This window comes from Globicephala melas, chromosome 15 (assembly GCF_963455315.2).
Source record: "Globicephala melas chromosome 15, mGloMel1.2, whole genome shotgun sequence".
Classification (NCBI taxonomy): domain Eukaryota; kingdom Metazoa; phylum Chordata; class Mammalia; order Artiodactyla; family Delphinidae; genus Globicephala; species Globicephala melas.
Window position 1 is genome coordinate 16,077,931 of NC_083328.1, and position 27,640 is coordinate 16,105,570.

Here is a 27,640-nt window from a genome sequence, read left to right on the forward strand (position 1 = left end):
ACGTGCGTGCGCCGCTGGGGCCCGAGGTACTGCCTCCTTTCGGGCAGAACCTATTGGGTGGTTTGCGCATGCGCCGCCCAGGTGGCCATCTTTACTATGGGCCGAAGCCTATCATTCCGGAGCGCCTATCTGCGCATGTGCAAACCTTCCCTTGCTTTCCTCATCCAAGTAGCTTTGACTGAAACTGAGCCTCCCGCGCGATCTCTGTGCGCCTGCGTAGTGTGACCGTGCGCAGCCCGGGAGGCGGGTCTTAGCTCCTAGGTGCGTATGGCAGCTGAGGCGGCGAAACTTCGAGGTTTGGGGAGAGGGTGCCGGATCCAGGTGTAGAAAGGGGAGGTATCAAGGCGAGAAGAGCGGGTCCGGTCCTCTCCCGCCTGGAAAGTGGTTTCTGCCGGTCCCTGGGAACACCGGAGTATCGGATCTCGATCCGTGGGGGCGGGGTCCTTGGAGGGGACGGAGCGACCCCTCTTGGGAACAGGCGGTCTATTCGCAGGGACTGCTGTTGGAGTCTGATTGGTTAGAGAGACATTCCCTAAACCCCTGGGGAGCCCAACCCTTGGGGTTGGGGGATCCCCAGTTCAGTACTCCTGCATCTCCTATCATCGCAGGGCCCCTTCCCTAGTGACATATGTCCCTTGTCCGGGGCCATGGAGACATTGCAGCCACCACGGCGGCGCCTCTGTCTGAAGAAGGGGAAGTGACCTCCGGCCTCCAGGCTCTGGCCGTGGAGGATACCGGAGGCCCCTCTGCTTCGGCCGATCAAGCCGGGGAAGAGGGGGAAGGAGGCCGGGAGGAGACTGAGCATGAGGGGTCCGGGGCCGAGGAGGTGCAGGGAGAAGCCCCCAGCACTGAGGGGGAAGAGCATGCCAAGGGAGAATCCGAGGACTGGTGCGTGCCCTGCAGCGATGAAGAGGTGGAGCTGCCCGCGGATGGGCAGTCCTGGATGCCACCCCCCTCGGAAATCCAAAGGCTCTATGAACTGCTGGCTGCCCACGGCACTCTGGAGCTACAGGCTGAGATCCTGCCCCGCCGGCCACCCACACCTGAGGCCCAGAGTGAAGAGGAGAGATCCGATGAGGAGCCAGAGACCAAAGAGGAGGAAGAGGAAAAGTGAGGGCACGCCCTTACACCTTGTCCTTGAGGCTGCTCCCCTGATGCCGGGAGGAAGTAGGGAGGGGAGGGGGGACCCAGGAGCATGGGAAGTGGAGGGAGGGAAGAGAGCTGGAGAGGAAGAGCCAGCAGGCTGTGGAGAAGTGGGGGTGTTTGGGGGGAACCACCCTCACCTTTCACTCTCTGTCCCCCTGTCCCAGACCGCACATGCCCACAGAATTTGACTTTGATGATGAGCCAATGACACCAAAGGACTCCCTGATTGACCGGAGACGCACCCCAGGTACAGACAAGAGGGGAGAGTTGGGGTGGTGGTGAAGGGCCTCTGCTTCCACTTACTCAGAAAGTGACTCCCTAAAAGAGGCTTGCTTGGTGCCTTGATATCTACAGAACTTGTTTCAGGAGAGAGCATGCCCCCAGTTGTGCCATCCTTCCAGCTTTGGTGGTCCCCTATCTTCCGCAGATAATTCCATCATGCTTCCCATTCCTTTGATCTCAGTCCCCCCCCCAGAAGGCCAAGTCGTTATCATTATTATCTAGATCCACATCCCTACACTACTGTGTACATCTCCTAATCTGACCCAGTTTCCCATCCCGTGTGCCTTCCTAGAATTTACCCTCGGAGCCATTCTCTTTTTGTTTGCTTGTTTTTTTAATAAATTTATTTATTTATTTATTTTTGGCTGCTTTGTGTCTTTGTTGCTGCGCACGGGCTTTCTCTAGTTGTGGCGAGTGGGGGCTACTCTGTTGCGGTGTGCAGGCTTCTCATTGCGGTGGCTTCTCTTGTTGCAGAGCACGGGCTCTAGGCACATGGGCTTCAGTAATTGTGGCACGCGGGCTGTAGAGCATACGCTCAGTAGTTGTGGCACACGGGCTTAATTGCTCCGCGGCATGTGGATCTTCCCGGACCAGGGCTCGAACCCATGTCCCCTGCATTGGCAGGCAGATTCTTAACCACTGTGCCACCAGGGAGTTTCCCCCTCGGAGCCAGTGTTGATTTCTCTTTCTTTTACCCCAGCATTCAAGCCAGCAGCAAGTCTTGTTAGCTCTGCCTGCACCCTTATCCAAGCCACCATCTCTCTTGCCTAGATAGTTGTGGTGGCTCCTAACTGGTCTTCCTGTCGCCAGCCTCAGCAGCCAGAGACGGGTTTATGTTTCAAAACATAAATTGTGTCACTTCTCTGTTTTAAATTCTCCAAAGGATTCCATTTCTGGGGGGCGGGGGTGGGGTGGTGTATGAGTGTGTCAGTTGAGAATCCAACCCCGCCCTCCCCCCAGGGCTTCCATGTAAACTAAAAGATCCAAACCCCTTATCGTGGCCTGTAGGTCATATCTTTCCTGTCTCCCCCAGCTCTACATTTCTCATTGAACAGACCTCCCTGTTCTTGCCCTGGGGCTTTTGCACTTGCTCGTCCCCTACCTGGGATGCTTCTCCCCAGTCTTCATATTTCTAGCCCCTTCTCATAATTCAGATCTTCACTGCCCACCCCATCTGAGGCCCCATCCCTAAACCTCAGAACCTCCAGGACAGGCCTGGAAATCTCTGTTCAATGAGCTCCCCAAGTGATTAGTAAGATCCAGGCGGGGCTGGTGCACACTGCCTCACTCGCTTCCACATTTCTCTCATTCCCCTTCTCCAGGAAGCTCAGCCCGGAGCCAGAAACGGGAAGCGCGCCTGGACAAGGTCCTCTCAGACATGAAGCGACACAAGAAGCTGGAGGAGCAGATCCTTCGTACTGGCAGGGACCTCTTCAGCCTGGACTCAGAGGATGCCAGCCCCACCAGCCCCCCGCTCCGGTCCTCAGGAAGTAGTCTCTTCCCCCGGCAGCGGAAATACTGAGCGCTGCTGCCCTTAGGGTGCAGAGCCTACTTGCCCTTCTTCCCTGACCCAGGCTGCTGGGAAACTTGGGAAGAGGAGAGACACTCCAAGCTCCCAACACAGCACCTTGCCAGAAAGAGGACATACGTGTATGTGTTTATGTTTTCTATTGAACATCTCTTTGGAGACCTGGGCTAAATTTTCTGAATCTAAAATAAAAAATACCAAGTTATCTTCTCTTAGAGGAGGGACTGCAGCTGGAACCGAAACAGCTGTGGAGAGGCAAAATTGTACGCACCCAGATTGGGAAATTAAAGCCAGATGGGGTAGAAGTGAACTCGGTCAGCACCTGCCCCCTGCCTCGGGCCGAGGACCCTCCCCAGTCTCATGCCAGTGCTGCCAGCTGGCTCTGAGGTGGGAATTCCTGCACTGAGTGAGCTGCAGTGCCTTCAGCTGCAGTAGAAGCAGCCCAGAGGAGAAAAAAACAAAACCAAACAAATGAGAACCAGCTGCAAGGGCCCTTTAAATGCCTAAGCCTCACCCCCTGAGTCTGCCCTGCCCTGCCGGGAAGTCATCTCTAGGGCTGGGTGAAGGAGTTTCCTGATCTGAGGACTCTGTTGCAGCCAGCCACACTTCTGGATGTGAGTACTTCATACAGGCCTCAAAGCCCCAAACCAGTTGGTGGGACCTTGTGTCCTTCAAGACCCTCTTTAGCTCTGTCCTGCCTTCTAGGGCTTGCTTCATCTGGGGCAGGTGGTCTCTGAACCAGAACCGGGAGAAGATGGGTGGAAGCTTAGCCTTGGGAGGCTTTGCTTTCCTTGGAGTTTTTTCTGGCTTCTGAAGTAAAGGTAGATCAACTTGTCATCTTGCCAACACCCTCACCCCTCCTAATCTCAGGCCTCTCTGACCTTAAGCTCCCCCATCAGCAGTAGGGGCAGAGGAAACTTAAGGGGTCCATTTAGATTCCCTCCTGGAGTGAGATTGGTCCCTGCTAGACTCCCCCTGGGGACCTGAGCTCTGGCCTGTCCCTTTGAGCTTTGAAAATGTGACTTGTCCCCGTTGAGATTCCTCAACTCTGCAGACATCGAGGCTTTCCTATTACCCCACTCAGGGCTATGCCCGCTGGTAATAGGCTGTGCCACTCAGGGCCTTGCTGATCATTTGAGAAATCATCGGCAGAGTAATCTTAAGGTAGGCTTGATTTCCAGAGGCATGGAGTTTGGTGAGCAAGGCTCTTTTTCTTTTTTTTTCTTTTTGGGACTGGGAAGTGAAAACAGGAAGCTCTCTTGGACCCACTGTGCTTCTAAGATTCTGGGGATCTTAGCAGCATGGAGGGTTGGGGGATAGTAGTAGAGGCAGGTGTGCCCTGTTTTCTCTGCTCCGTGTCTGGGTGGGCTCCTAGATATTATGGGGAGAAAGGCTGGCTGTCACGGGTGCCAACTGACTGCCAGAAACTTCTGCCTGTTTCCACCCTTGGCACACAGTATACTCTGCCTCCCCTGAGGGTGAGGCCTTCTGGACAGGGCAGCTCTCTAAAGCCATGGGCACGTAGGGGCAGCCACCTTGAATGGCTGGCCCAGGGAAAGCCAGAGAGCTCTAAGGTTACTCTGGCCTCCTTGTTGGGTGCTACTCTCCTAGGTTACCGAAAATACCTTTGAACTGCAGTGGCACTATCTCCTAGAGAGTACCCAGCTCCTCCCAGGTCCGTAAGTCCTTGTTCTAGTTTAGAATCTTATTGCCATTTTTGCCGGAGACCACACTACTTCTTGGTTTGGGGGCTCTGCGGTCATGATACCTGAGGTGGAATTCCAGCTCCGTCCTTTGATCATTGTGTGATCCTGAGCAAATTCCTTAATTTGTAGGTTCTTATGGGGATGAAATGAGTTAATTAAAAGCATTTAACACAATACCTGGCACAGATTAAGTTCTTAATAAGTGGGAGCTGTTATGGGGGGGCACTTGCCAAAGAGAAATTTCAGAGTCGTTCCTGGAAACCTTAGCCTAGTGCGTCTGGGGTGAGGCCTGGGCGTCAATACGACCAGCTGAGTCCTATGATTGGGCGATTTTAGAAAACAGGGGTTCTGCAACCTGGTTCCTGGGTCACTTCCAATCTAGCCAATCTTTGCCTTCAATGACTGGCATTAATTGGCAGCATCTGGAGGTAGGATAGAAATAGGACAAGCATCATCCGGAGCTGGCAGGGCTGTTCTGTCCCCAGAAAAAGCTGCTGCTCCCGAAAAGTGGCCCAGTTGGGCTAGAGCTCAGATAAGATTTTCCTAGGAAGAAAAGGTCCTAAAACTTTGCTGCTACTAAAGAAGTGATTTATGTGAAACAAATTCTCAAGAATTTCCACTATAGTCCCCCAAAGCAGGAAATCATTTCCCTAAATTGGGAAGCTGTCTGGTAAAAACAGCCTCTCTGCAGTCCCTGAGAAATGTGGCTCTTGCATTCTCTAAACAAAGACTAGAATGTTTAAAATCAGTGAAGGGAAACTGCAAAGATGAGTTCCCTGTCTGTGCTGAATTTCCTGTGCATTTTCCTAAACCTAAGTTTGATAGACGTGATGGTGGCGAGGCTGTCTCCAACCTTTCCTCCAACTTCAGGCCTGCTCAGGCCTTGGGACAAGGGGACTTGTGCTGGCTGGGGGTCTACTTGGACCTGAGGGTGAGGAGCTGGGGGAAAATACATGACATTCCCTGCTTTTGAGGAACAGTTTGCCATCTGGGTTCATCTTTGGTCTTCCTCCTCCAGGCCATGGTTGTGCTCCTACTGTGTATTAGACATGCTCCAGTCTCTAACCCCTTTAACCTCTCCTACTGTGTATTAGACATGCTCCAGTCTCTAACCCCTTTAACCCCAGGAAACAGTCACTTTTATTCCCACTCCAGTCTAAGAGAGGCTTGGAGGCTAGCACGTGGCCCGAGGTCATATCGGCAGTGATAGAGCTCAGTCTTTGCTATATATTAGAGTCAGTGGAAGAACTTTTCTATATAGCAATGCTAGGACCCCACTCCAGACCAGTTAAATCAATCCCCAGAGATGGGTGGTTTGAAAAGATCTCCAGGTGATTCTGATGTACAGCTAGGCAGGGTTGAGAGGCTCTTATAGACCAGAGCTGCTCATAGTTTAAGGTATGCCCAAATCACTGGGGATCTAGTTAAAATGCTGGCTAATTCAGCAGCTCTGGGGTCGGGGGAACCCAAGGTTCTGCATTATTAACAGGCTTCCAGGTGATGCCGACACTGCAGACCTATACCCAGTGTGGCTGGTCACCTGGGCATCTGCTGTTTAAGATTCACTGTCAGCCACTCACAACTGACACTGAAACTCTGATATGTAATGATATGACTCATTCATTAATTGAATTTTGCTCTAGCAAGTTTACTCTTGAGCCAGAACAGGGCCAGAATTGCCTCTTCACTGGAGGATGAAGCCAGCTTCTCACAGGCTGTTTTGTTCTCTGTTCATCCCTCCATTCTTGGTGTGTGGGATGCAGTGGGGGAGCCACTCGTCTCTGGGACTTCGGGTAAAAGTTGGCTGGTTCTGGCAAGAGCCTCATAACACATGAGGATCAGTGTGATCAGGCAAGGTTGGACGGGTACCAGAGAGCAGACTACGGGGCAGATCTTGGAAGCAGACACTGAAGGGAGGTGTTGGTGAATTTAGGGAGTTGGGGCCAAACTCGGGGCTGGGCAGGACCTTCCAAAGGTCAACATGGTCCTTAGCCGTTGTCTTTTGAGGGCCCTGGTATGTTGGAAGTGAAATGCTCTAACTGTACACGTTATCTGGTAAACCACGGAAGTCTAAATCATGCTGCCTGAGTCGGGTGGTCTCCCTGGTCTGAGAGGCCTCTCGTGAGGCTCACTTCTGGGGACGGCAAGATTGAAAAGGCAAAACCTGTTCTTGGGTGAACTTAGCAGGTGAGCTTACATGGAAGGCACAGCTTTAGGGCTGGGTAGGTGGGTGATCAGGGATGTGAGACAGGGTCCTGGTACTGAAACAAGGGTAGCTGGCAAGGGCATGGCCTCGGAATAAGGCAGGAGCCCAGCCTGATTAGCTTTAGGGATGACTCTCAGCTGAGTCAGTGAGCTGGGCGAAGCTCTCGGCCCCCCTGACTGGGCCCAGCTGGGGTGACAGATGGTCGAGAGGCCTCAGCTGTAGGGGGTGAGGGATCGTCCAAAGGAGCCATTGGAGGCTGTTCCCAGAGCCTGCTTCCCAGCCTCGTGTGGCCTTCTAGAGTTTAAATCTTCCCTGTGGGGCTGCACAGACCCTCCTCTTGCAGCCCTAGCCCTTCCTCTCCCCCATCTGGCTTCCTGGCCAGGCTTCCGCCCTGCAGAGAACCAGGAAGAGGCTTCACTGGGCTGTCGGATGCTCCTTTGCTATTCTAGGCCCACAGCTGGGGTGACACAAAAACCTGCCACCTTCCTGATCCGTAAACAAGTGAGGGTTAAGGCCGAGATGCCAGATGGGGTAGGGAGCCTCTGGTGCCAGGTCACATCCTCCAACTGGATAGGGAAGCTGGCCCTCAGCTGTAAGCCACACACACAGTGCTGCTAAGAGCCAGTCTCTGTTCCAAGTGCTTTATGATTAACTCAGTCCTCGTATGTTGGGGTTGATGACCTATCCATCCCCAGTTCACAGGCCAGGAAACGGGTATAGGGAGGGCAAGGGACTTGTCTGAGATCACCCATCCAGTAAGGGTTAGAACCAAGATCCAGGCAGTCCTAGCCCCGGGGTGGGGGTGGGGTGCTCTTGGGGGGCCCTCTCCTGGGGAATGGAAGCACAGCCGGGCAGGATGGGCAGTAGAGAGGAAGGAAAGCCAAGGTCCAGGTAAGAGTGGGGAGAACAGAAAGCAGAAGACTAGCACCTGGATTTTCAAACACTCCCTGAAATCAACAGAAGAGGGAGCTCTGATATTAGAAAAGTTAAGGGAAATTAACTTGACAAACAGGCAACAGAAAAGTATCAAGGTCAAATCCCATACAAAGTTGCAAGAAAAAGAATTGAGGAGCAGAATAATAACCCCCTGATGTAGAAAGTGTACCAAGAAAACAGATCAAAACTGTAACCTCTTTGAAAATGAGGTAAGACATTAGGAAACAATACCAGGCAAAGCAGCAAATCAGAATTGTAAATAAGCCCAGGTAGTCTGGCTGAATCCATGCCCCTCACCATTGTACTGCACTGCCACTGGAGAGAAGCAGGACCAGGCATTCCATCGGGATTCTCATCCTGATGGTACCACCAACTTGCTGTGTGGCCTTGCATGACTCATTGTCCCTACCTGGGACTCAACTGATTAGATCCACACTGTCTAATATGGGATCAACCAGCCACATTTGACTAAATTAAAATTAAACACGAGCTCCCGAGCGGTCTTGAGCTCACACCCGGCTTCTCAGCCTTAACCTGCGTGCCGCCATCACTGTTACGCTAGGCACTGCTGCCTGCCGCGGCGCTGCTCGGTAGCAGCAGTCAGTCTCCCGGACCAGCCCCCCGGGTCCCGCCGCTGTTACCCAGTCAATTCGCTGCTACTCCCATGGGTCACATGAGACAGATGGAGGAGTTTGCTGCTCGCTGGGTGACATACTTCAATAAGCCAGATATTGACGCTTGGGAATTGCGTAAAGGGATGAACACGATTGTTGGCTGTGATCTGGTTCCAGAGCCCCAAATCATTGATGTTGCTTTGCAGACATGCAGACGCTTACATGATTTTGCTAGTGCAGTTCGCATCCTAGAGGTTGTTAAGGACAAAGCAGAACCTCATAAGGAAATCTACCCCTATGTCATCCAGGAACTTAGACCAACTTTAAAAGAACTGAAAATCTCCACTCCAGAGGAACTGGGTCTTGACAAAGTGTAAACCCCATGGATGGGATTCCCGAGAATTTACTGATAGTGCTACTCGATTGTAAACAATCACCTGGAAATATTGATGATAACATATTACCTTATTTGAACAAGTTTTCCTTTAAGTACCAAACCATGTAACATAACTTGGACTTTAATAAAAAGGAAATGAGTTTGAACTGAAAAAAAATTAACTAATTAACATTTTAGTTCCTCAGTGACACTGTCCACATTTCAGGAGTTTGATAGCTGCATGTGGTCAGTCCAAAGACAGCACAGATTAAGAATATTTCCATCATTGTAGAAAGTCCTTTTGGATGATGCTGAGTTGGAAGGTTTTAGAGAGGAGCCACACAGGTGATGTGAGCGCATCAGCGCCAGGGGTAAGACAGCTGGGAGTGGTGGGGACTGTGGTTAAGCAGGAAAGCTTGTGGCCCCGTCTAAAGGGCTCGGCTGCTATGTGGCTCTCGTCAGTTTGCCACGTGGGAATGTAAGGCCTGGCTCCTCATTCTTCAAGAGAAGCAGGAATTGGAAGTTTGTGGTAACTCACAATTTCTAAACAAAAGAAATTTTACAGATTGTGTGGATCAAGTAAAACTCTTGGGCCTTGATTCTGTAATTTTGTGGCTCCAGCCTCTTTTTCCTGTGCCAAGCCACTCCCCCTTCCTCCTTCTCACTTCACATTTGTCACCCAGTTTGGAAGCTGTATGGATGGTGGACTAGATGGGGTACCACTCCTTTTTGGTGGTGGCTTCAAAAATGTTGGACCGGGACTTCCCTGGTGGTCCAGTGGTTAAGACTCTGCACTTCCAATGCAGGCCTGGCCAAAAACTTAAAAAAAAAAAAAAAAGTTGGACCAAAGTCTAGGAGGGCAAGGCTTTGAATCACTTAGTAAACTTGGTTCCCTTTGTGTGACTCCAGGGGACATGTCCAAAGTCCAAGGCATGCTGGAGGCAGGGATGGGGTTTAAGTAGGTGGTGTGACATTCCTGAACAGGCCAAGCACTGGAGGTAACCAGCCAGGATTCAGAAGCAGTTAGGGTGGGGGTGGACAGAATGCAGTACTCATTCACTCGCTTTCTCCTTCCCACCCACCTCTACCCATGATGGCAGGGAGTCACAGGTGGCAACAGACCACAGAGAACTGGGGAGGAAAGGACTAGAATACTCCGGTGTTTCTTTTTTTTTTAATTTTTATTTATTTGTTTATTTTTGGCTGCATTGGGCCTTCTTTGCTGCGCGCAGGCCTCCTCTAGTTGCGGCGAGCGGGGGCTACTCTTCGCTGTGGTGCATGGGCTTCTCTTGTTGCAGAGCACGGGCTCTAGGCGCGCGGGCCTCAGTAGTTGTGGCTCGCGGGCAGTAGAGCGCAGACTCGGTAGTTGTGGCTCATGGGCTTAGTAGCTCCGCGGCATGTGGAATCTTCCTGGACCAGGGCTCGACCCCGTGTCCCCTGCATTGGCAGGCAGATTCTTAACCACTGCACCACCAGGGAAGTCCCCTTTGAGGTGTTTCTAATCCAGCTGATTCTATGGGAGCATCATTTCCATCAGGGACCCCTTCCTTGAGAGGCGGCCCACATCTAAACAGTTCATCCCAGGATTGCTTAAAGTGCAAGGTGGGAGGGCGGCAAAGATCATGCAAACATTCTTGGGCTATGGGCTAATGTTTGCATACAGCTGGGGCCCTTGGGATCCCCTGAAATAAAGGAGGCTGCCCCTGGAGGAGCTCTTCAGAGCCTCTGCCCCCCACCGTGCTGGGGAAGACACACAGCACCACCAGAGGCTGACCCCCTCTCCCAGCTTGGTGTGCTTCCGCCTCCTACGCTATGGGGGTTGGAGATTGGGGAAGTTTTGATCTTAAGCCCCTCCCAGTACTTCAGGAAGCTTGGGGGAGGTAAAGTAGATGGGAATGAGGGAAAGGAGTTGGCTGAGAACCCTGGGCTTCTGTGGTTAACTGCATCAAGCATCTCTTGGCAGGGATGAGGTCTGGATGGGCTGCCCTGGGTGGGAAGAAAGGAACAGATGGGTGTGGGGACAGTGAAGGATGGCATAATCTGAGCCGGAGGAAGAAGGGCCCATTTCCCCAGCGCCAGCCAGTCTTCATGCCCACCTCATCCCAAGCCCCCTGGACTCATCTTTTGTCTTCTCCCCATCTGTCTTTCACACTCTGTGCTTCCCTGGGCTCAGGAGTCACCATGGCAACTGAAGAGTCCATCATCCGCATCCCGCCATACCACTACATCCATGTGCTGGACCAGAACAGCAACGTGTCCCGCGTGGAGGTCGGGCCAAAGACTTACATCCGGCAGGACAATGAGAGGTTGGTGTTGGGACCGGGCTATGTGGGCACCTGGGGCCAAGGAGGACCTGGTAGCCTGGCTGCCATGATCATCCATCTCCTCCTTCTTGTTCTCTGGCTTGGGTGACAGGAAGCTTTCTTTCCCATTCGCCGCCTCCTTCGGGAATAGGAACGGGGGGTCCCCTGGGTCCTCACACTGCTTCTCACCCTCCAACAGGGTCCTGTTTGCCCCCAAGCACATGGTGACGATCCCCCCACGCCATTACTGCACAGTAACCAACCCGGTGGCCCGGGACGCCCAGAACGCCGTGCTGTTTGACGTCACGGGACAAGTACGGCTCCGCCACGCTGACCTAGAGATCCGGCTGGCCCAGGACCCCTTCCCCCTGTATCCAGGGGAGGTGCTGGAAAAGGTACCTGCTCACCTTCCCTGTACCCACTCTACCTGTCCTGCTACCTTGACCTAGGGCTCAGCACTGCTTTCTGGAGGGAAAACAAACTGGGGCCGTGGGAGGGGGTGGGAGGTGACATTTGCTGGTTCTCACTGGGACAGAATTGACTTGGTGCCCCTCCACTCACCTTCCCAAACATCCCCTTCCTCTTCACATGCCCAGGTCAGACCTTTGAGAGCTGTCGGCCCATCTCCGGACCTAATCTTCCAGGCTCCAGAGCCTGCCTGAAGCTCCTGGCCAGTCTGACACTAAATGACTTGTGCCAAGAGTAAGCGTTTCATTCTCTCAAACAGTGCCAGACGCCGGTGGGCGGTGACAGCAGTGGTGGAGCAGGTGAGGCCCAGGCTCGGGACGCCTGTGGCCACTCCCCGGGAAGCCATCGCAGACCTGTAGTGCCAGCCAGGCCCTCGTCCATGTTGCCTAAGGCCCTGGGCCGGAGTGCGAGGGCACCCCGCCTTCATTTCTATAACGTTTGTTTACCTTCACCTCCTTGCCGTTTTACACTGTTCACTCTGGGCTCCTCTACTAAGCAGTGCTTCTTGATCCTGGGAGCGTAGGAGCGTGACCCGGGAGCTTTGAGGCGTTCCTGTCCACTTAGCTGCGGGCACTTTGGGGAAAATGTGTGTGGAGGAACTAAGGGATGAAGAAGGATTCGGATGTTAACCCTTAAGGAATCGGGGTGAAGGGGGTAAGGGAATTCTTTGTACTATTCTTGCAACTCTTATGAAGTCCCAACCTGTCACAAATTGAAAATCACCCACATCCAGGTTCTGCCTTAGACAAACTAAATCCCTCTCTTGGAGGGAACTGTGGGGGGTGGTCTGGAACCAGACTTCTTTTTTTCTGGCCACGTGGCATGTGGGATCTTATTTCCCTGACCAGGGATGGAACCGGTGCCCCCTGGAGTGGAAGCATGGAGTCTTAACCACTGGACTGCCAGGGAAAGCACCCCCCCTTTTTGGGGGATGGGCACCAGCATTTAAAAGCTCCCTAGGGTGGAGAGAACTTCCCTCATCGCTGCCTCTTTAACCTCTGCTTCCCCGGCAGCCCTGGCTCACAGCGGCTTATTCTCAGACCCCACGTGCTCCAGGCCAGGAGGGCAGGGCCTTCCCTTCCTCTGAGCCCAGTGCCACCAATATGTTCCTTTTCTACCAGAGAGTCGGCACTCGCCCTCCTTGGAGGCACTGGCCCCTACCCACACCACTTTCTTTCCCTTCACTGAGGCGCCACCTGGCTCGGGCCTCCCTTCCCTGGCCCTCCTGGGAGCCTCACTAATGTCCATGCGATAACCCTGTCAACATCTTGGCCTTCTTGACCTCAAGTCTGACCCTCACATCTTCTGCTTCAGTCCTGCCCAGTGCCATGTCCACTCTGGACTGGGTGGTTTATTCCCGCACCTGCCCCACCTCTGAAGTTTTTTCTTTAGCTAAAATATTTATATTTTTTATTGAAGTAAAGTTGATCTACAGTGTCGTGTTAGTTTCAGGTGTACAGCACAGTGATTCAGTTGTACATACGTATATATCTACTCTTTTACAGATTCTTCTCCCTTGTAGGTTATTACAAAATGTTGAGTATAGTTCCCTGTGCTATGCAGTAGGTCCTTGTTGCCCCGCCTCTGAAATTAAACCCAGCTCCTCCTTAACCATCAGTCTCCCCTTCCTAGTCCTCCTGTGCTGTCATGTTGCCTCCAGGCTTTTGAATCCCACTTCTCTCCTGTCCCTCAGATTCTCTTCCTGGTCTCTCCCTGCCCCAGCGGAACCCTGTTGTTTTAACACACGCTCTTCGTGCGCTAGACCTGCGCCCACACCCTGTCCTCGAGCGGTATTACCCCCGCCTGATCTTTCTGTCCTCTCACTCAGGTAGATCCACCCCAACAGTATTATAAGTAGCTAGTGGGATAAGTGGTTCATTCCAGCCCAAGCCCTGCTCATTAATGTTTCCTTCCCAATCAGCTTTCTCTCCTTTCCTTTCCCCCCTGCCTGCCTCTAAATATTGATCATTCTCGGCTCTCTTCCTGTTTTCTGCTCTCTCACTCTCAGACAACTTGGTCACCTACTTAGAAATTGAGGCCATCTGGAAGGATCTGGGTCTGTGTCCCCTTTCCTTCCCTGTGTCTCCTTTCTACCTGTTGGAGCCTCTAGGAGGTTCCCCTCCATCCGTGGACCCAGGAAGATGCATCCTTCTATTTCTTGATCTTATCCCCACCTAGAGCTTCTCTCTCCTGCCTTTAACTTTTCTGTTACTGGTGCCTTTCTCTTGGCCAATAAACGTGCTCTGCCTCTTCCATCCTTTTCTGGCCTTGAAAGCTTACTTGTTCACACTTTTCATCTAAAGAATGCATTCATGAGACTGTAAAGTCCTCTCTGACTTCCACCACCAGTATCTGCTCTCCATCCCCAGAGGTATCTACTGTCATCCATTCAGGGTATACACTTCCAGATACGTCTGTGCATCCATGTAAGTGTGTATCCAAAAAAGTATTGGTTATAACTTATTTGCATAAGAGCTAGCACATTGTCACTTGCCAGTGTATTTTGAATGAACTTCTCATCTTGGTGCATAAGTCATTTCTTGTTTAATTGTTTGTAATTCCATATGATAGAGGTTCAGCCCTTCTCCTGAGTTACCATTTAGGATGTGTCCAATTTATAAGGAAAAACAGTGCTGTGGTGAATATCCTTGTGTGTGTGTGCCCTTGTGCATGCTAGTTTCTTTTTTTTTCTTTTTTTATAAATTTATTTGTTTTTTATTTTTGGCTGTGTTGGGTCTTCATTGCTGCGCTCAGGCTTTCTCTAGTTGCGGCGAGCGGGGACTACTCTTCATTGCGGTGCTCGGGCTTCTCATTGAGGTGGCTTCTGTTGCAGAGAACGGGCTCTAGGCACGCAGGCTTCAGTAGTTGTGGCACGTGGGCTTCAGTAGTTGTGGCTCGCAGGCTCTAGAACGCAGGCTCAGTAGTTGTGGCGCACGGGCTTAGTTGCTCCACGGCACGTGGGATCTTCCTGGGCCAGGGCTCGAACCCGTGTCCCCTGCATTGGCAGGCGGATTCTTAACCACTGTGCCACCAGGGAAGCCCTAGTTTCTTTTTTGTTTTAAGAGTAGAAACTAATAAGAATTTCTGGGTCCCAGGATATGCACACTAAATTTGTATGGGCTTTTATGAATGGCCTTGTCAATCTAATTTTTAGCTATCTACTTTCTCTTTCCTATTTCGTTTTTTTTTTTAATTGGGATATAGTTGCTTTACAATCTTTCCTATTTACTTTGACAACTTGTACTTGATGTTCTCTGCCCTGTTGCCTCACAAGCCCCTGCATCTGGCCCCCTACCTCCGCTGACCCCACTTTGGCAAAACCCCAAGACATCCTAAGTGCAGGCCCAGTGGACTGTCATTCTGTGTCTCACAGACCCTCTCGGCCATGTCCATTGTTGATCTGCCCTCTTACTAAAACTTGTCTGTGTTTTACTCTGTGGATGTCTTTATTTTCCATCTTCTCCCTGTCCCCTCTGCCTTCAGGTTCTGTCCTGAATATCCTGTGCCTTCTTTTTTTTTTTTTTTTTTTTTTTCATGGCCTGATCACTTCATCTGTGTTGAAGACACCCAACTCTATACCTTAGCTGGGAACTACAGGCTGTGAGTCCCCTAGCTGCCTATAGGAAGCCCTCTCCTAGATGTCCCACAGTCGCCTCATACTGGCTATCCAAGCCTAACACTTCCCCTTACCCCCAAATCTGTTCTTGTCCCATATTCCCAGTCTCACTTGGTGATACTACTGGACCTAGTCACTCAAGCTGAAAGCCTGTAACAGTGTGCGGGGCAAACTGGAAGGAGACAAAGGAGGCAGCCAGGAGACCAGTTAGGAAGATATTTCCATCATCCAGGCGAGAGGTGTTGGCGGCTTAGGTGAGGGTGTGGCAGGGATAGATAAAGGCAGACCTGGATTTGCAGTGGACAGACAGGAAGTGACGATGGAGTAGATGTGAGAAATGAAAACCGTACTGGACTACATGCTCTTCCCAGAATGCTCACACCTTCCTCCTCCTCCTTTTACACCTTTATATCAAAAACCAGCTCTTCCTCTGAGCCCCAGTTCAAATGCTACTCTCTGAGGGCCTTTCCCAACTTCTTCACCTGGACTTCTGCAACCTCTTCCCCTTGACCCGGTCCACAGTCTGCTTGGAGGCATTGGTCTGTGTTTGTCTTATCACCCACTGGAACCTCAACTCCACGAAGATGGGGGTATGTCTTGACTCCACCACAACCAGCCGAGCGCTGTGTGCATAGAAGATGTCCAGGCAAAGGCTTGCCCGGGCAGTAAACGTCCAGCTCTGCCTCTCCAACCCAGAGTGTGGTCGGTGGATGAAGTAGTTATCTGAGCTTCTCCTCCCAGGGGGCTACTCTAGTTGGAGTAAGGAGTGGCAGGTAACCTTTAATAAGGCTGAGTTTCAAATCCTGATTCTGTTTCTTACTAGTTGTGTGACCTTGATCATGTCCCTTAGCCTCTATGAGCCTCTTTCCTTGCCTTCCTGCTTCCCTCGGATCAAAGATCAAGTGAAATCCTATTTGTAGAAAATATTTGTACAAACCTCTACAAAAGGTTTGGCAGCTTGTGGCTGGGTCCCCCTTCCTGATGGAAGGAGATGTGATGGCTGGAGTACAATGGCTGTCTTGTGACCATGAGGCAACCTTGAAAACAAAGCCTCATGCTTCAAATGTGCCTGTTATAGAAGTTTATACCTTCCCACCACCTATACTTCCTGAGAGCCCCAGTGCACACTGGGCCATGAGATGCTCACTTACTCAGCTTCTCAGATGTTTCTCCCACATCTCCCATCAAGCCCTCTACCCAGTTTCCCACCTGGATTTCTAGTTCATAACAAGATCTGAGCACTTCTGCAGAGGAAGGTGTGTTCTTGGCCCATCAGCAGTGACAGCCTCTTGCTCTCAACTCCATCTTAGCTCTTCAGACCAGATGGCTTGGGGGCCACACCTACCTTGTACATTCCACTCGGAGTCTTATTTTGGGACATGGAGAGATTGATGCTGTGGACTCTGACCTTCACGGTGTCAGGTTTGACTCCAGGGGTCCCAGCTCTGAATACCTCGCGACCCCCCTTCTTCCCCTATTAGGACATCACCCCACTGCAGGTGGTTCTGCCCAACACCGCCCTCCATCTTAAGGCGCTGCTGGATTTTGAGGATAAGAACGGAGACAAGGTGGTGGCAGGAGATGAGTGGCTATTTGAAGGACCTGGTAAGTACTTCCTCTCCAGCCGGCTCAGGGTCAGAGGTTTCCTGCCCTCCCATTCTAGCACTGATATATTCTGACCTTCAACACCCATCTCATCTTCCCTTCCCAGGCACGTATATCCCCCGGAAGGAGGTGGAGGTTGTGGAGATAATTCAGGCAACAGTCATCAAGCAGAACCAGGCCCTGCGACTGAGGGCCCGCAAGGAATGCTGGGACCGGGAGGGGAAAGAGAGAGTGACAGGTGGGGTCTTGAAGGGATGCTGACGGGGGGCAGGGGGGGCAGGCCGTGCCTTGACCACAGGGGAAGTGGGGAAGTTTGGGGGTAGCCACTTGTAGCCTGGAGGAAATATTTCCCTGGTATCTCTTGCCAGCTCTTCTGGGCTGCCCCCTGCTGCTTCCCCCCACCCCCTTCAGGAGGCTGTACCCGGATCCTGTGATCACGATCATGCTGACATGGCTTTTCCTTCCCCCCAACCCTTTACCATGGGCTGGGGGCAGCGGCCATGTCTGTTTCTAGGTCAGCAAAGCAGGTGTTCATATACAACTAGAAATTGTGTTTGACAAATGTGATGTATTAACTGAGGTCTTCACAAAGGCCGTGCTTACTGAGCCAGGTGCGGTTCAAATGCTTTACAAACGGCAACTTCTTTAGTCCCCCAACAACCTTGAGGCACCACGACTCCCATTTTCCATATGACATCACTGAGGCCTGGGTTTATGGCCAGGAAGGGCCAGATAGGAACTTTCCCCCCGGTACTCTTGCTTCTCCAGTAGGCTCAATGACCTCTGCAGCTATAATAGAGGCAGTTCTGCCCATTTTAGGGGAAGGAAAAAAGTCTGTCTTTGGAGCTTAGAGAAGGCCTAGCAGAGTATTGGAATGTAGCAACTTGGGCACTTGGAAGGGCTTTTTTTTAAATCTTTCTGAGGTAGGGATTGGTCTTCCTCTGGCCTCAAAAAAGGAAAACAATGACTCCTGTCAGGCCTTGAGCATAGGGGCAGTGGCATCTCAAAGTGGCCCACAAAGTTCTGCGGGTCCCCTGTTATCTAGGCTGCAGGAGGGGCAGCTGGGGAACAGGCTGGGTGACCTTTGACCCTTGCCTCTCTGCCCCTGGCCCAGGAGAAGAATGGCTGGTCCGTTCCGTGGGTGCGTACCTTCCCGCAGTGTTTGAGGAGGTTCTCGATGTGGTGGATGCTGTTATCCTTACGGAAAAGGTTTGTGCTCTGGAGGACCCTGGGTGGGAGACTCTCAGAGTGGCAGAGAACGGTGTCAGAGAATGTGAAAATAAGATCACCTGAGGAGTGTCCTGGGTCACCTGAAAGGGTTTAAGAAGTCCTCTTGGATTGGTAGACACTGTCACTTAGACCTGGATCATTTAGTGGCCAGTAGGGTTCCCAGATCCCCCAAGGAAGTTAGAGGTGGGTTTATTCAAAACCCCCGACATCTCGCTCTACAGACAGCCCTGCACCTCCGGGCGCGGCAGAACTTCCGAGACTTCAGGGGAGTGACCCGCCGCTCTGGGGAGGAGTGGCTGGTGACCACGCAGGACACAGACGCCCACGTACCAGATGTCTATGAGGAGGTGATGGGGGTCGTGTCCATCACCACCTTGGGTCCCCACAACTACTGTGTGATTCTCGACCCGGTGGGACCAGATGGCAAAAACCAGCTGGGGCAAAAGCGTGTGGTCAAGGTGAGTGTCTCCACGTCACCCAGAGGTGAATGCCTTTGGAGTGGCCTAAGGCCCTTGGACCCCAGTCCCTGCCCTCCTCCCACCCTCGGTACATGTTCTAGAAACACCAAGCTTGTTTTTGCTGCCTCTGTGCACACTTGTCTCTATCCCTTGAGACACTGTCCCATTGATCTTTCTGGCATCCCTGACGTGAGGTCACACATGGCCTCTCTTGTGAGTGCCTCCCTGGCCCTGCACTGTGTCTGTAAACCTGGAAACTCCCTCTAATATTTCACATCCCTCTGTTCTGGAAACTTTGTCATCCTGCGTCAAACAAATCTCTTGGTTTACCCTTCTCCGCATCCTCTACCTCATCCCCTCTTTGAACTGTATGTGGGACTAGCAGGGCTGGGCAGACCTTTCCTGTGAAGATCGTAGGTATTTTAGGCTCTGTGAGCCATATGGTCTCTGTTGCAACTACTCAACTCTGCTGTTGTGCCGTGAAAGCAGCGTAGACGGCTTGTAAACGAACCGCTGCCGCTGAGTTCCTGTAACATTTTATTTGCAAAAACAGGAGGTAGAATAAATAGGAACAACCCATCAGTCTATCAGCTGATGAATGGATGAAACATATGGTGTATCCATACCATGGAATATCAGTCAAAAGAATGATGGGTAATCTTTCTGGGGTTGAGGGCACTCATGTTCTTGAGATAATTCAAAAATGTAAAAATCAAAAATGAAGTTCTAATATGTGCTACAGCATGGACAAACTTGAAAGCATCATGTCAGGCAATAGAAGCCAGACGTGAAAGACCACATATTGTATGATTCCGTTTACCTGAAATGTCCAGAATAGGTAGTGGGTGGGGTGGGGCTGGGCAGTAACTGCTACTGTGTATATAGGGTTTCTTTTCAGGACGATAATGTTCTGGGGTTAGGGAGTAGTGATGATGGGCAGCTCTGGATATTCCAAAACAACTGAATTGTATACTTTAAATAGGTGTATTTTATAATATGTGGGTTATATCAAATATATATATATACACATATATGTATTTATATTATATATTAAAACTAGGCAGCAGGCCAGATTTGGCCCAAAGATCAGAGATTACCAACTCTGGACTACACCATCCCAAGGCAACAAAGCATGGGAGAAATAAAGCAATAATAGGTTAATTCTTAACTATTGAGCTTGTGAGAACCCAGACCTTGACAGTTTACAGAACTTTTCAGGGCAGGTTTTTTCTTTGTTTTTTAATTTATCAAGGTATTTATTTATGGCTGCATTGCGTCTTTGTTGCTGCACGCGGGCTTCTCATTGCGGTGTCTTCTCTTGGTTGTGGAGCACGGGCTCTAGGCGCACGGGCTTCAGTAGTTGTGGCATGCGGGCTCAGTAGTTGTGGCTCACAGGCTTAGTTGCTCCGCGGCATGTGGAATCTTCCTGGGCCAGGGCTTGAACCCGTGTCCCCTGCATTGGCAGGCGGATTCTTAACCACTGCGCCACCAGGGAAGTCCCAGGGCAGGTCTGACCAGATCTACAGGCATTTGTAGAGTGCCTCACAGTCTAGATAATGATTCATTGTATGACGTAAGGGTGGGGAGGGTGCTTTTGGGGGCTCCTGTCCTCAGCACAAGCCCATGGTCACATGGAGCTGAAGGAGGTACCATCAGAGGCACCCACAGCCCTGGGTGGCGACTGCTCCTGACCCGCTTCTCCCCACTAGGGAGAGAAGTCTTTCTTCCTCCAGCCCGGGGAGAAGCTGGAACGAGGCATCCAGAACGTATACGTGCTGTCGGAACAGCAGGGGCTGCTACTGAGGGCCCTGCGGCCCCTGGAGGAGGGGGAGGGCGAGGAGAAGGTCTCCCACCAGGCGGGGGACCGCTGGCTCATCCGTGGACCCCTGGAGTACGTGCCACCTGCCGAGGTGGAGGTGGTAGAAGAGCGTCAGGCCATCCCGCTGGATGAGAACGAGGGCATCTACGTGCAGGACGTCAAAACCGGAAGGGTAAGCACTGAGGGATGGGCGCCATCGCTGCCATGTGGCCCTGGTGGTGGCTTGGTCTGGGCAAGTGGGTGATGCTGGTGGGGAGATGCATGGTGGAGGTGACAGAAGGGATTCAACAGTGTCGCTAGTAGCATCCAAGCCAGCCGGCTGCTAAATATGAGGGCATTCTCTGGAGTTTTTGCCTTCCCTTTGTCTTAAATATCTAATTTCAAATGTTAGAGCTCTCAAGCAAGAAGATGAACCAGATTTCAGGATGGAAACTTAGTCCCCAGTGCAGATCTGGCTTCCGGCATAAAGGTCTGACTGGGATGTGGCCTAGGAACAGTAAGACCTGACCTCCCTCCCATACCCTTTTCCTGGTGGAATCCCTCCTCTCTGCCTCTCACCTAAACCTTGATCTTGGTCAGACCTAGGACCACATCTCCAACCTCTTTAAGAATCCAACCTACAAGCAGAGCTCAGACTCCTAGGAAATGTTAGTGTGTACTACCTAGTTCCTAGGATTGCATCTGTCCCTGGGATGCCCTCCAGGCTGCCCCATGAAGGAAGATTCCAGAAGAAATAATATCGGGAACTTACTATACGCCAAATTCTTGACACTAGACATGTGAGATGTCATTCATTCCTCTACCCTGTGAGGTTGCCGCTATCAGGTCCCTTTTGCACACGGGTGAGAGAGCTGCCTAAGGTGAAAGAACTTGCAGAGAGTGACCTTGAACGCAGCCTCCTTCCAGAGACCACATTTAACCACGATGCTGTCCTACCTCCTGGACCAGTTCCGCTTTAGGGATGCTGGGTAGGACTCTTCCCCTCCTCCCTTTGCCGGTGACATTCCTCCTCGTCTTGCTCTCTCGAGGTGCGTGCTGTGATCGGGAGCACCTACATGCTGACCCAGGATGAAGTCCTGTGGGAGAAGGAGCTGCCTCCGGGGGTGGAGGGGCTGCTGAACAAGGGGCAGGACCCTCTGGCGGACAGGGGTGAGAAAGAGACATGCAAGACTCCTAGGCCCTCCGCTCCCCGGAACAAGACCCACGTGGTCAGCTACCGTGTACCCCACAATGCCGCGGTGCAGGTGTACGACTACCGGGAGAAGAGAGCCCGGTGAGCGGCGGCCTGGGGGCTGCGCCGTGTGGGGCTGTGGCGGGAGGGCCTCTCCGGGCCTCTGACTCCCGGCTCCCTCTGCAGCGTGGTCTTTGGGCCAGAGCTGGTGTCGCTGGGTCCCGAGGAGCAGTTCACGGTGTTGTCCCTCTCGGCTGGGCGACCCAAGTGTCCCCACGCCCGCCGCGTGCTCTGCCTGCTGCTGGGGCCTGACTTCTTCACGGACGTCATCACCATCGAAACCGCAGACCACGCCAGGCTCCAGCTGCAGCTTGCCTACAACTGGTAAGGGGCAGAGGGGAGGGCCAGGGCCCCTGCTGGTGCAGCCCCGGGGGCACCCTGAAGAGAAGAGATGCCGCCTCGAGTGCTGAGCTCACAATCAGGGCAGAACGCCTGACTCCAAGCCACGGTCAAGGAGGAAACCCAGGGGTTCATGCAAATCCAGTCTGACGCCCAGGGGGAGCGACAGGAAAGATGAGGGCTCACCTGGGGGTAGAATGTGGGGGGAAACGGCAGGAGGACACTCCTCAGCTAAACTCCTAGCGTGACTTCAGCCAAACGTGTAACTACAAGGTTTAAAAAGATGAATCAAACCCAACTGGTGGGAGTGGCCGGGTGGTCAAGAGCAAGTACTCTGAGGCTGATGGGTGTGCATCCCAGCCCTGCCGTTTGCTAGCTGTGGGCCTGGGCAAGTATTGGGTGCTTTCCTCAGTTTCCCAGTCTGTAAAATGACGCTAAGGACATAACCATCAACCTAATGGGGCTGTGGAAAGGATGCTGTGAGAATTGGAACTGTGCCCGGTCCATAGTTAGAGCTCAGATGGCAGTGATGAGGATTGGGGGAGGTAAGTCAGGTGCAGAAGCGGTACTTGACAACTCCCAAGCACGCGCTTCTCACCTCTTGCCTGAGTGGCCAGGACTGTGACAAAGGCAGATGGGCGCTGATATCTTTGGGGGCACAGACCCTGGAGCCACACTGCCTGGGTTCAACGTTCTGGCTTGGCACCTGTTGCGTGACTTAGGGTCTGTCGCTTAACCTCTCTGGACCTCTATTTCCTTGTCTATGATGGGGGTAATGCTCATTCCCACCTCATAGGGCGGCTGAGCAAATAAAATGGGAATATGTAAGTTTCTTAGGACTTCACCTGACACACAGCAGATGCTAATTAGCGTTCTCTATCGTGAGACCCTTCCCAACCACAGAAGGTGGGTGTCAGTGTCCTTTTTTTTTTTTTTTTTTTTGTGGTACGCGGGCCTCTCACTGTTGTGGCCTCTCCTGTTGCGGAGCAAGGCTCCGGATGCGCAGGTTCAGCGGCCATGGCTCACGGGCCCAGCCACTCCGCAGCACGTGGGATCTTCCCGGACCAGGGCACGGACCCATGTCCCCTGTCCGGCAGGCGGACTCTCAACCACTGCGCCACCAGGGAAGCCCTCAGTGTCCTTTTTGAAGGTGAGAGAGTTGTCTTTGCTCACAGGCACTTTGAGCTGAGTGACCGGAAGGACCCCCAAGAGACGGCCAAGCTCTTCTCAGTGCCCGACTTCGTGGGTGATGCCTGCAAGGCCATCGCATCCCGGGTGCGAGGGGCCGTGGCCTCTGTCACCTTTGATGACTTCCATAAGAACTCAGCCCGCATCATTCGCACTGCTGTCTTTGGCTTTGAGACACCAGAAACCAAGGGGTCTGACAGCATGGCCCTGCCCCAGCCCCGGGACCGGGCTGTCTTCCCCCAAAATGGGCTGGTGGTCAGCAGTGTGGATGTGCAGTCGGTGGAGCCCGTGGACCAGAGGACCCGGGACGCCCTGCAGCGCAGCGTCCAGCTGGCCATTGAGATCACCACCAACTCCCAGGAGGCAGCTGCCAGGTGAGTGAGGCCTGGGGGCCCGGCTCTCCACGATGCCCACTGTGGGCCCGGCTCTCCACGATGCCCACTGTGGGCCCAGCTCTCCAGGGTCCCTGTCTCTAACCTGCTGCTAGGACCTGGGTAACACAGCACCCTGGTGGTCAGCCTGCTGTCCTCCTTACCCAGCAGATAGCCTGGGCTACTTAAGGTGGGAATAGATGCCACCCCTGCTTCTGTGGCTTCTCACCTTGCTTGTGCTGGAACCCAGATTCGTATCTGTGGCCCTCCAGGCTCTCTGGGGTCCAGCCTAGCCTCCTCCTCCTCACCTTCCAGCCTTCTCCCCAGGCTCACATGGTCCAGGCCCACCAGCTCCTTTCTGCTCTTCAGGGTGGGAACTCAGCACTGGCTGTTCCCTCTGGCCAGAATGTTCTCCCTGAATGTTCTCCCTGAATGTTCTCCCAGAATGTTCTCTCCTCCTTCTGGCCTCCAAAGGTCACCTCGTCGGAGAGCCCTTTTCTTTTTTACCCCAACTGAAGCAGCACCCTCTTTGCCCAGTCATGTTATTGTAGCACCCATTTTTCAAGGAGATTGTCACTGTCTGAAATCATCCCTGTTTACTTGTGCTTTTTTCCCCACTGGAAAGTAACTCGTGTGAAAGCAGGAGTCGCGGTCACAGCCACGTGCCCCTGCACCTAGAATCACACTTGGCTTGCACAGTGCACACGCTGTGCTTTCATTTGCACGTCAAGGGCCTCCCATGGGCCAGTGGTCCCTGCCCTTGGAGCGCCTGTTCCAGCTCTGGCCCCATGCCAGTGTCTTACCTAACCCCTCTCCCACCCAGGCACGAGGCTCAGAGACTAGAACAAGCAGCCCGCGGCCGGCTTGAGAGACAGAAGATCTTAGACCAATCAGAAGCTGAAAAAGCTCGCAGGGAGCTCTTGGAGCTGGAGGCTCTGAGGTGGGTGCAGAACTAGAAGAAAAGATGGCAGGGGGTCTTGGAAGAGCAGCTGATGGGAGGGGTGTGTGTGTGTGCGTGCGTGCACGTGTGTGTGTGCGTCCGTGCGTGCGCAGGTGTCCTCGTGCTGCTGTAACATAAGTCAAGGGCAGAGGAGGGCAGGGCTGGGCTTTCTCCTGGGTCTCTCTGACTCTGCGCCGTCTCCAGCACCGCAGTGGAGAGCACTGGGACCGCCAAGGCAGAGGCCGAGTCCCGAGCAGAGGCGGCGCGCATTGAGGGAGAAGGCGCCGTGCTCCAGGCCAAGCTCAAGGCAGAGGCCTTGGCCATTGAGACGGTGAGTGGGGGAGATGCCCGTGGAAGGGCGTGGCCTTGGGGTCTGGAAGAAGCCCGATCGCTGCAGTCCCTGAAGCCATGTGGGAAACCAAGTACCCTAACAGAAAGCCCTGTCCAAATATTTTGTGGTTTACAAAGTCTTTTGCCCTATTTCAATTCACTTAATACCTGCTTTGAAGGTAAGGACAATGATTACGCCCATCTTACAGACATGTGCTCCAACACTGGCCCACTTTGTGCTAGGTATTGCCTGTGTTTTACATGCAAGATCTTATTTAATGCTTGAAATCCCATTAAGGGTATGAGTTCTCTCCATCTTACAGAGGAGGGAACCGAGGCTTGAATTAAGGGGCTCCAGGGTCACTAGCTAAAAGGTGGCATAGCCGGGGTTCACCCCTAACTGATGGTAAGTTTACCATTCCATCCCCTCCATCTGAATTCCCTCAGGCTTGCTGGCTGGGGCACTTGCTGGACATGTCCAGGGGCCACACGATGAAAAGAATGCTGGGTTTTCCCCTTCCAGGAGGCTGAGCTCCAGCGAGTAAAGAAAGTGCGAGAGCTCGAACTGATCTATGCCCGGGCCCAGCTGGAGCTGGAGGTGAGCAAGGCCCAGCAGCTGGCTGAGGTAGAGGTGAAGAAGTTCAAGCAGATGACGGAGGCCCTGGGTCCCAGCACCATCAGGGACCTTGCTGTGGCAGGACCGGAGATGCAGGTGAGGTGGGGGGAGAGTGCAGGCATGGGTGTGTGTGTATATGTCTTTGTGTGTATGTCTTGGGACCATATTTGGAACCAAGAAGGCAGAGCCGGGGAGGCAAACACAACACCTAGAAAAATGTCGGGGACAGAGGGGCGAGGGGAGGTGGTAACTTGGACTGTCTTTGTATCCTATGTCATTCGAGCATGGTGTCCTATCAGGCACAGCACTAGACTCAGTGAGTGGGAGCTCCTGCGAGAGCAGTAAACTGATGGGACATCAGTCTATGACAAGCCCTTCGAAAGAAGTCAACAGGGTGATATGGTGAAGGGGGAGGTGACATGTCAGGTTAGCTGGGGAAGGAGGGCCCCTCCGAAGAGGGGATACTTAAGTGCTCTGTAGAGTCGACAAGAGCTTCCCAGGAGAGGGTCCAGGTGCAAAGAATGAAACCTGGTGCATTTAAGGAACAGGAAGGACTGGACGGCTGCAACCTGGCTGAAAGCTCCCAGAGCTTTCAGGCCCGCGAGGCCTCGGAGGGGATGCAACCCTCAGGCTCCCCTTATGTTCCTTGCTTGTCACTGACTAGTCCTATGAGGATGGCTTGGGCTACAATGTCAGACCAGAGAGGGGGGCAGCCCACCCTGGAGAGGCGGCCGAGGGGATGATAAGAAGGGACCAGGGTCTGACTATCTTTTCGCCTGCCTCTTGCTCCTTCCAGGTAAAACTGCTCCAGAGCCTGGGCCTGAAATCAGCCCTCATCACCGACGGCTCTGCCCCCATCAACCTCTTCAACACAGCTTTGGGTCTGCTGGGGCTCGGGTCTGAGGCCCAGCCCACAACCAAGAAGGCAGCTTCGGCGCCCAGTGCCCAAGAGGGCTTGCTTCTCCCCTCCACTGCTGGCCCTCTAACTCTTGGAAGCAACCAGGTCATGCCTTAGCTCCCTACTGCACTGCCAAATAAAACGGAACCTTCTGGGCATTTAAACCCTCTTCTGTTGCCATAAGTCCGCATCACAAGGGAGTTTAATGGTGGTGGGGAAGAGATACCCCTGAAATCTTGATAATTACTAGAGGCTACCCTCATCTGTAAAGTGGAGCGGAAACTGAGGCAGGAAGAAGACTAACCCAGTCAGGCTGACGGGAGTGTGGGCCCCAAATCTGGCTCAACCATCCTTTCGGCAGTCAGCTTTCCTAGACGCCAGCTGGGGGAGATGATGCCACAGGTGACAGGATGGGCCTGTACCCCTTGGGATGGTTCCTGTGCCATCTCTTCTCACTGCCCTTTCGTCCCAGACCCCAGCTTGGCCTGGGAGGTCTGGAGTCTTAACCCTCTGGCTGTGGGTGTATCCATTCTGGCTTCCCCACCTCCAGCACTTGGGAGGCTTTCTCTGGCGCCACCTGCTGGTTGAATCACACACCTGCACGTGGTGTCTGTGCATGCGTCCCTTCTCGGATGGGGGTGTCAGATCTGAGAGGAAGTTACTGCACCAGGGCCATAGGAACTGGAGCACCTCCCTGGGCTTCTGAATTGGGGTCTTCGGAGCATTGAGGAAGGGGTGCCCCCTTCTCACCCTCCCCCATGACCAGTGAGGAGCCCTTATCTGGGGGACGGATCCAGGTACAATCAGTCTGGGCACACAAATGGAGGCGGCAGGGTGCACCAGCCCTCCCACCCAGGTACAGCTGTAGGTGCCAAGCCTGCCTGGTCTCTGCTGAGGAAGCAAAAAAGTCTCGGGGTAGAGAGAGAAGCTTGGATGTACTAACTGTGCAACGAGAATGCAACCTCCCTGATCTTTTCCTCATCTGTGAAATGGGCCAGCAGTTCCCCCTCCTGAGCAGGGTTGAAGCTTTTTTAGGGTCTTATTCCTTTTCCCCCACTGGGCCCTGGCCCCATGAGCTCTTGTCTCCTTCCAGCTCGAGTTGCATTGGTGACCAGTAGCTCCACTCAAGTCTGAGCTGGTTGGGGCGGGGGGCTGTCTTTAGCCCACAGCACTTGGTGGTGTCATCTCAGTGTGGATAGAATAGGCAAAGGGGTCAGCTCATCCACCCCTGCTCCCTACAAATCCCCTACATCTTCCCTTAGGAGAGGTAACTGATTTAAAGCTCTTCATCTGGCACCTGGCATGTGCTAAGTGCTGTGTTAGCACTGTTTATAGCCAAGGGCCTCTGGGGATAAGTGACAGCACGTAAGGTTGCCCATGGAGGGTAAGTTCCTTCCTGTCTCAGCCATGGCTCCCGTGGCCATCCTTTGACCT

At 52.9% G+C, this 27,640-nt stretch overlaps 2 protein-coding genes across 2 annotated transcripts; both read left to right on the forward strand.

The window, feature by feature from the left end:
• The first annotated feature begins 130 nt into the window (after positions 1 to 130).
• On the forward strand, positions 131 to 4,836 carry PAGR1 (PAXIP1 associated glutamate rich protein 1). Its single transcript, XM_030871733.2, has 3 exons — positions 131 to 1,110; positions 1,311 to 1,393; positions 2,751 to 4,836. The coding sequence occupies exons 1-3, from the start codon at positions 629 to 631 to the stop codon at positions 2,948 to 2,950; spliced, it is 765 nt and encodes a 254-aa protein (XP_030727593.1). The 5' UTR covers positions 131 to 628; the 3' UTR covers positions 2,951 to 4,836.
• MVP (major vault protein) lies at positions 3,435 to 26,356 on the forward strand. Its single transcript, XM_030871724.2, has 15 exons — positions 3,435 to 3,570; positions 10,968 to 11,100; positions 11,297 to 11,492; positions 16,663 to 16,786; positions 16,893 to 17,024; positions 17,901 to 17,995; positions 18,238 to 18,474; positions 20,184 to 20,465; positions 21,322 to 21,566; positions 21,651 to 21,848; positions 23,039 to 23,425; positions 24,246 to 24,362; positions 24,567 to 24,693; positions 25,216 to 25,404; positions 26,105 to 26,356. Exons 2-15 carry the CDS (start codon positions 10,976 to 10,978, stop codon positions 26,321 to 26,323), a joined length of 2,673 nt encoding a protein of 890 aa, XP_030727584.1. The 5' UTR covers positions 3,435 to 3,570; positions 10,968 to 10,975; the 3' UTR covers positions 26,324 to 26,356.
• Positions 26,357 to 27,640: the final 1,284 nt, after the last annotated feature.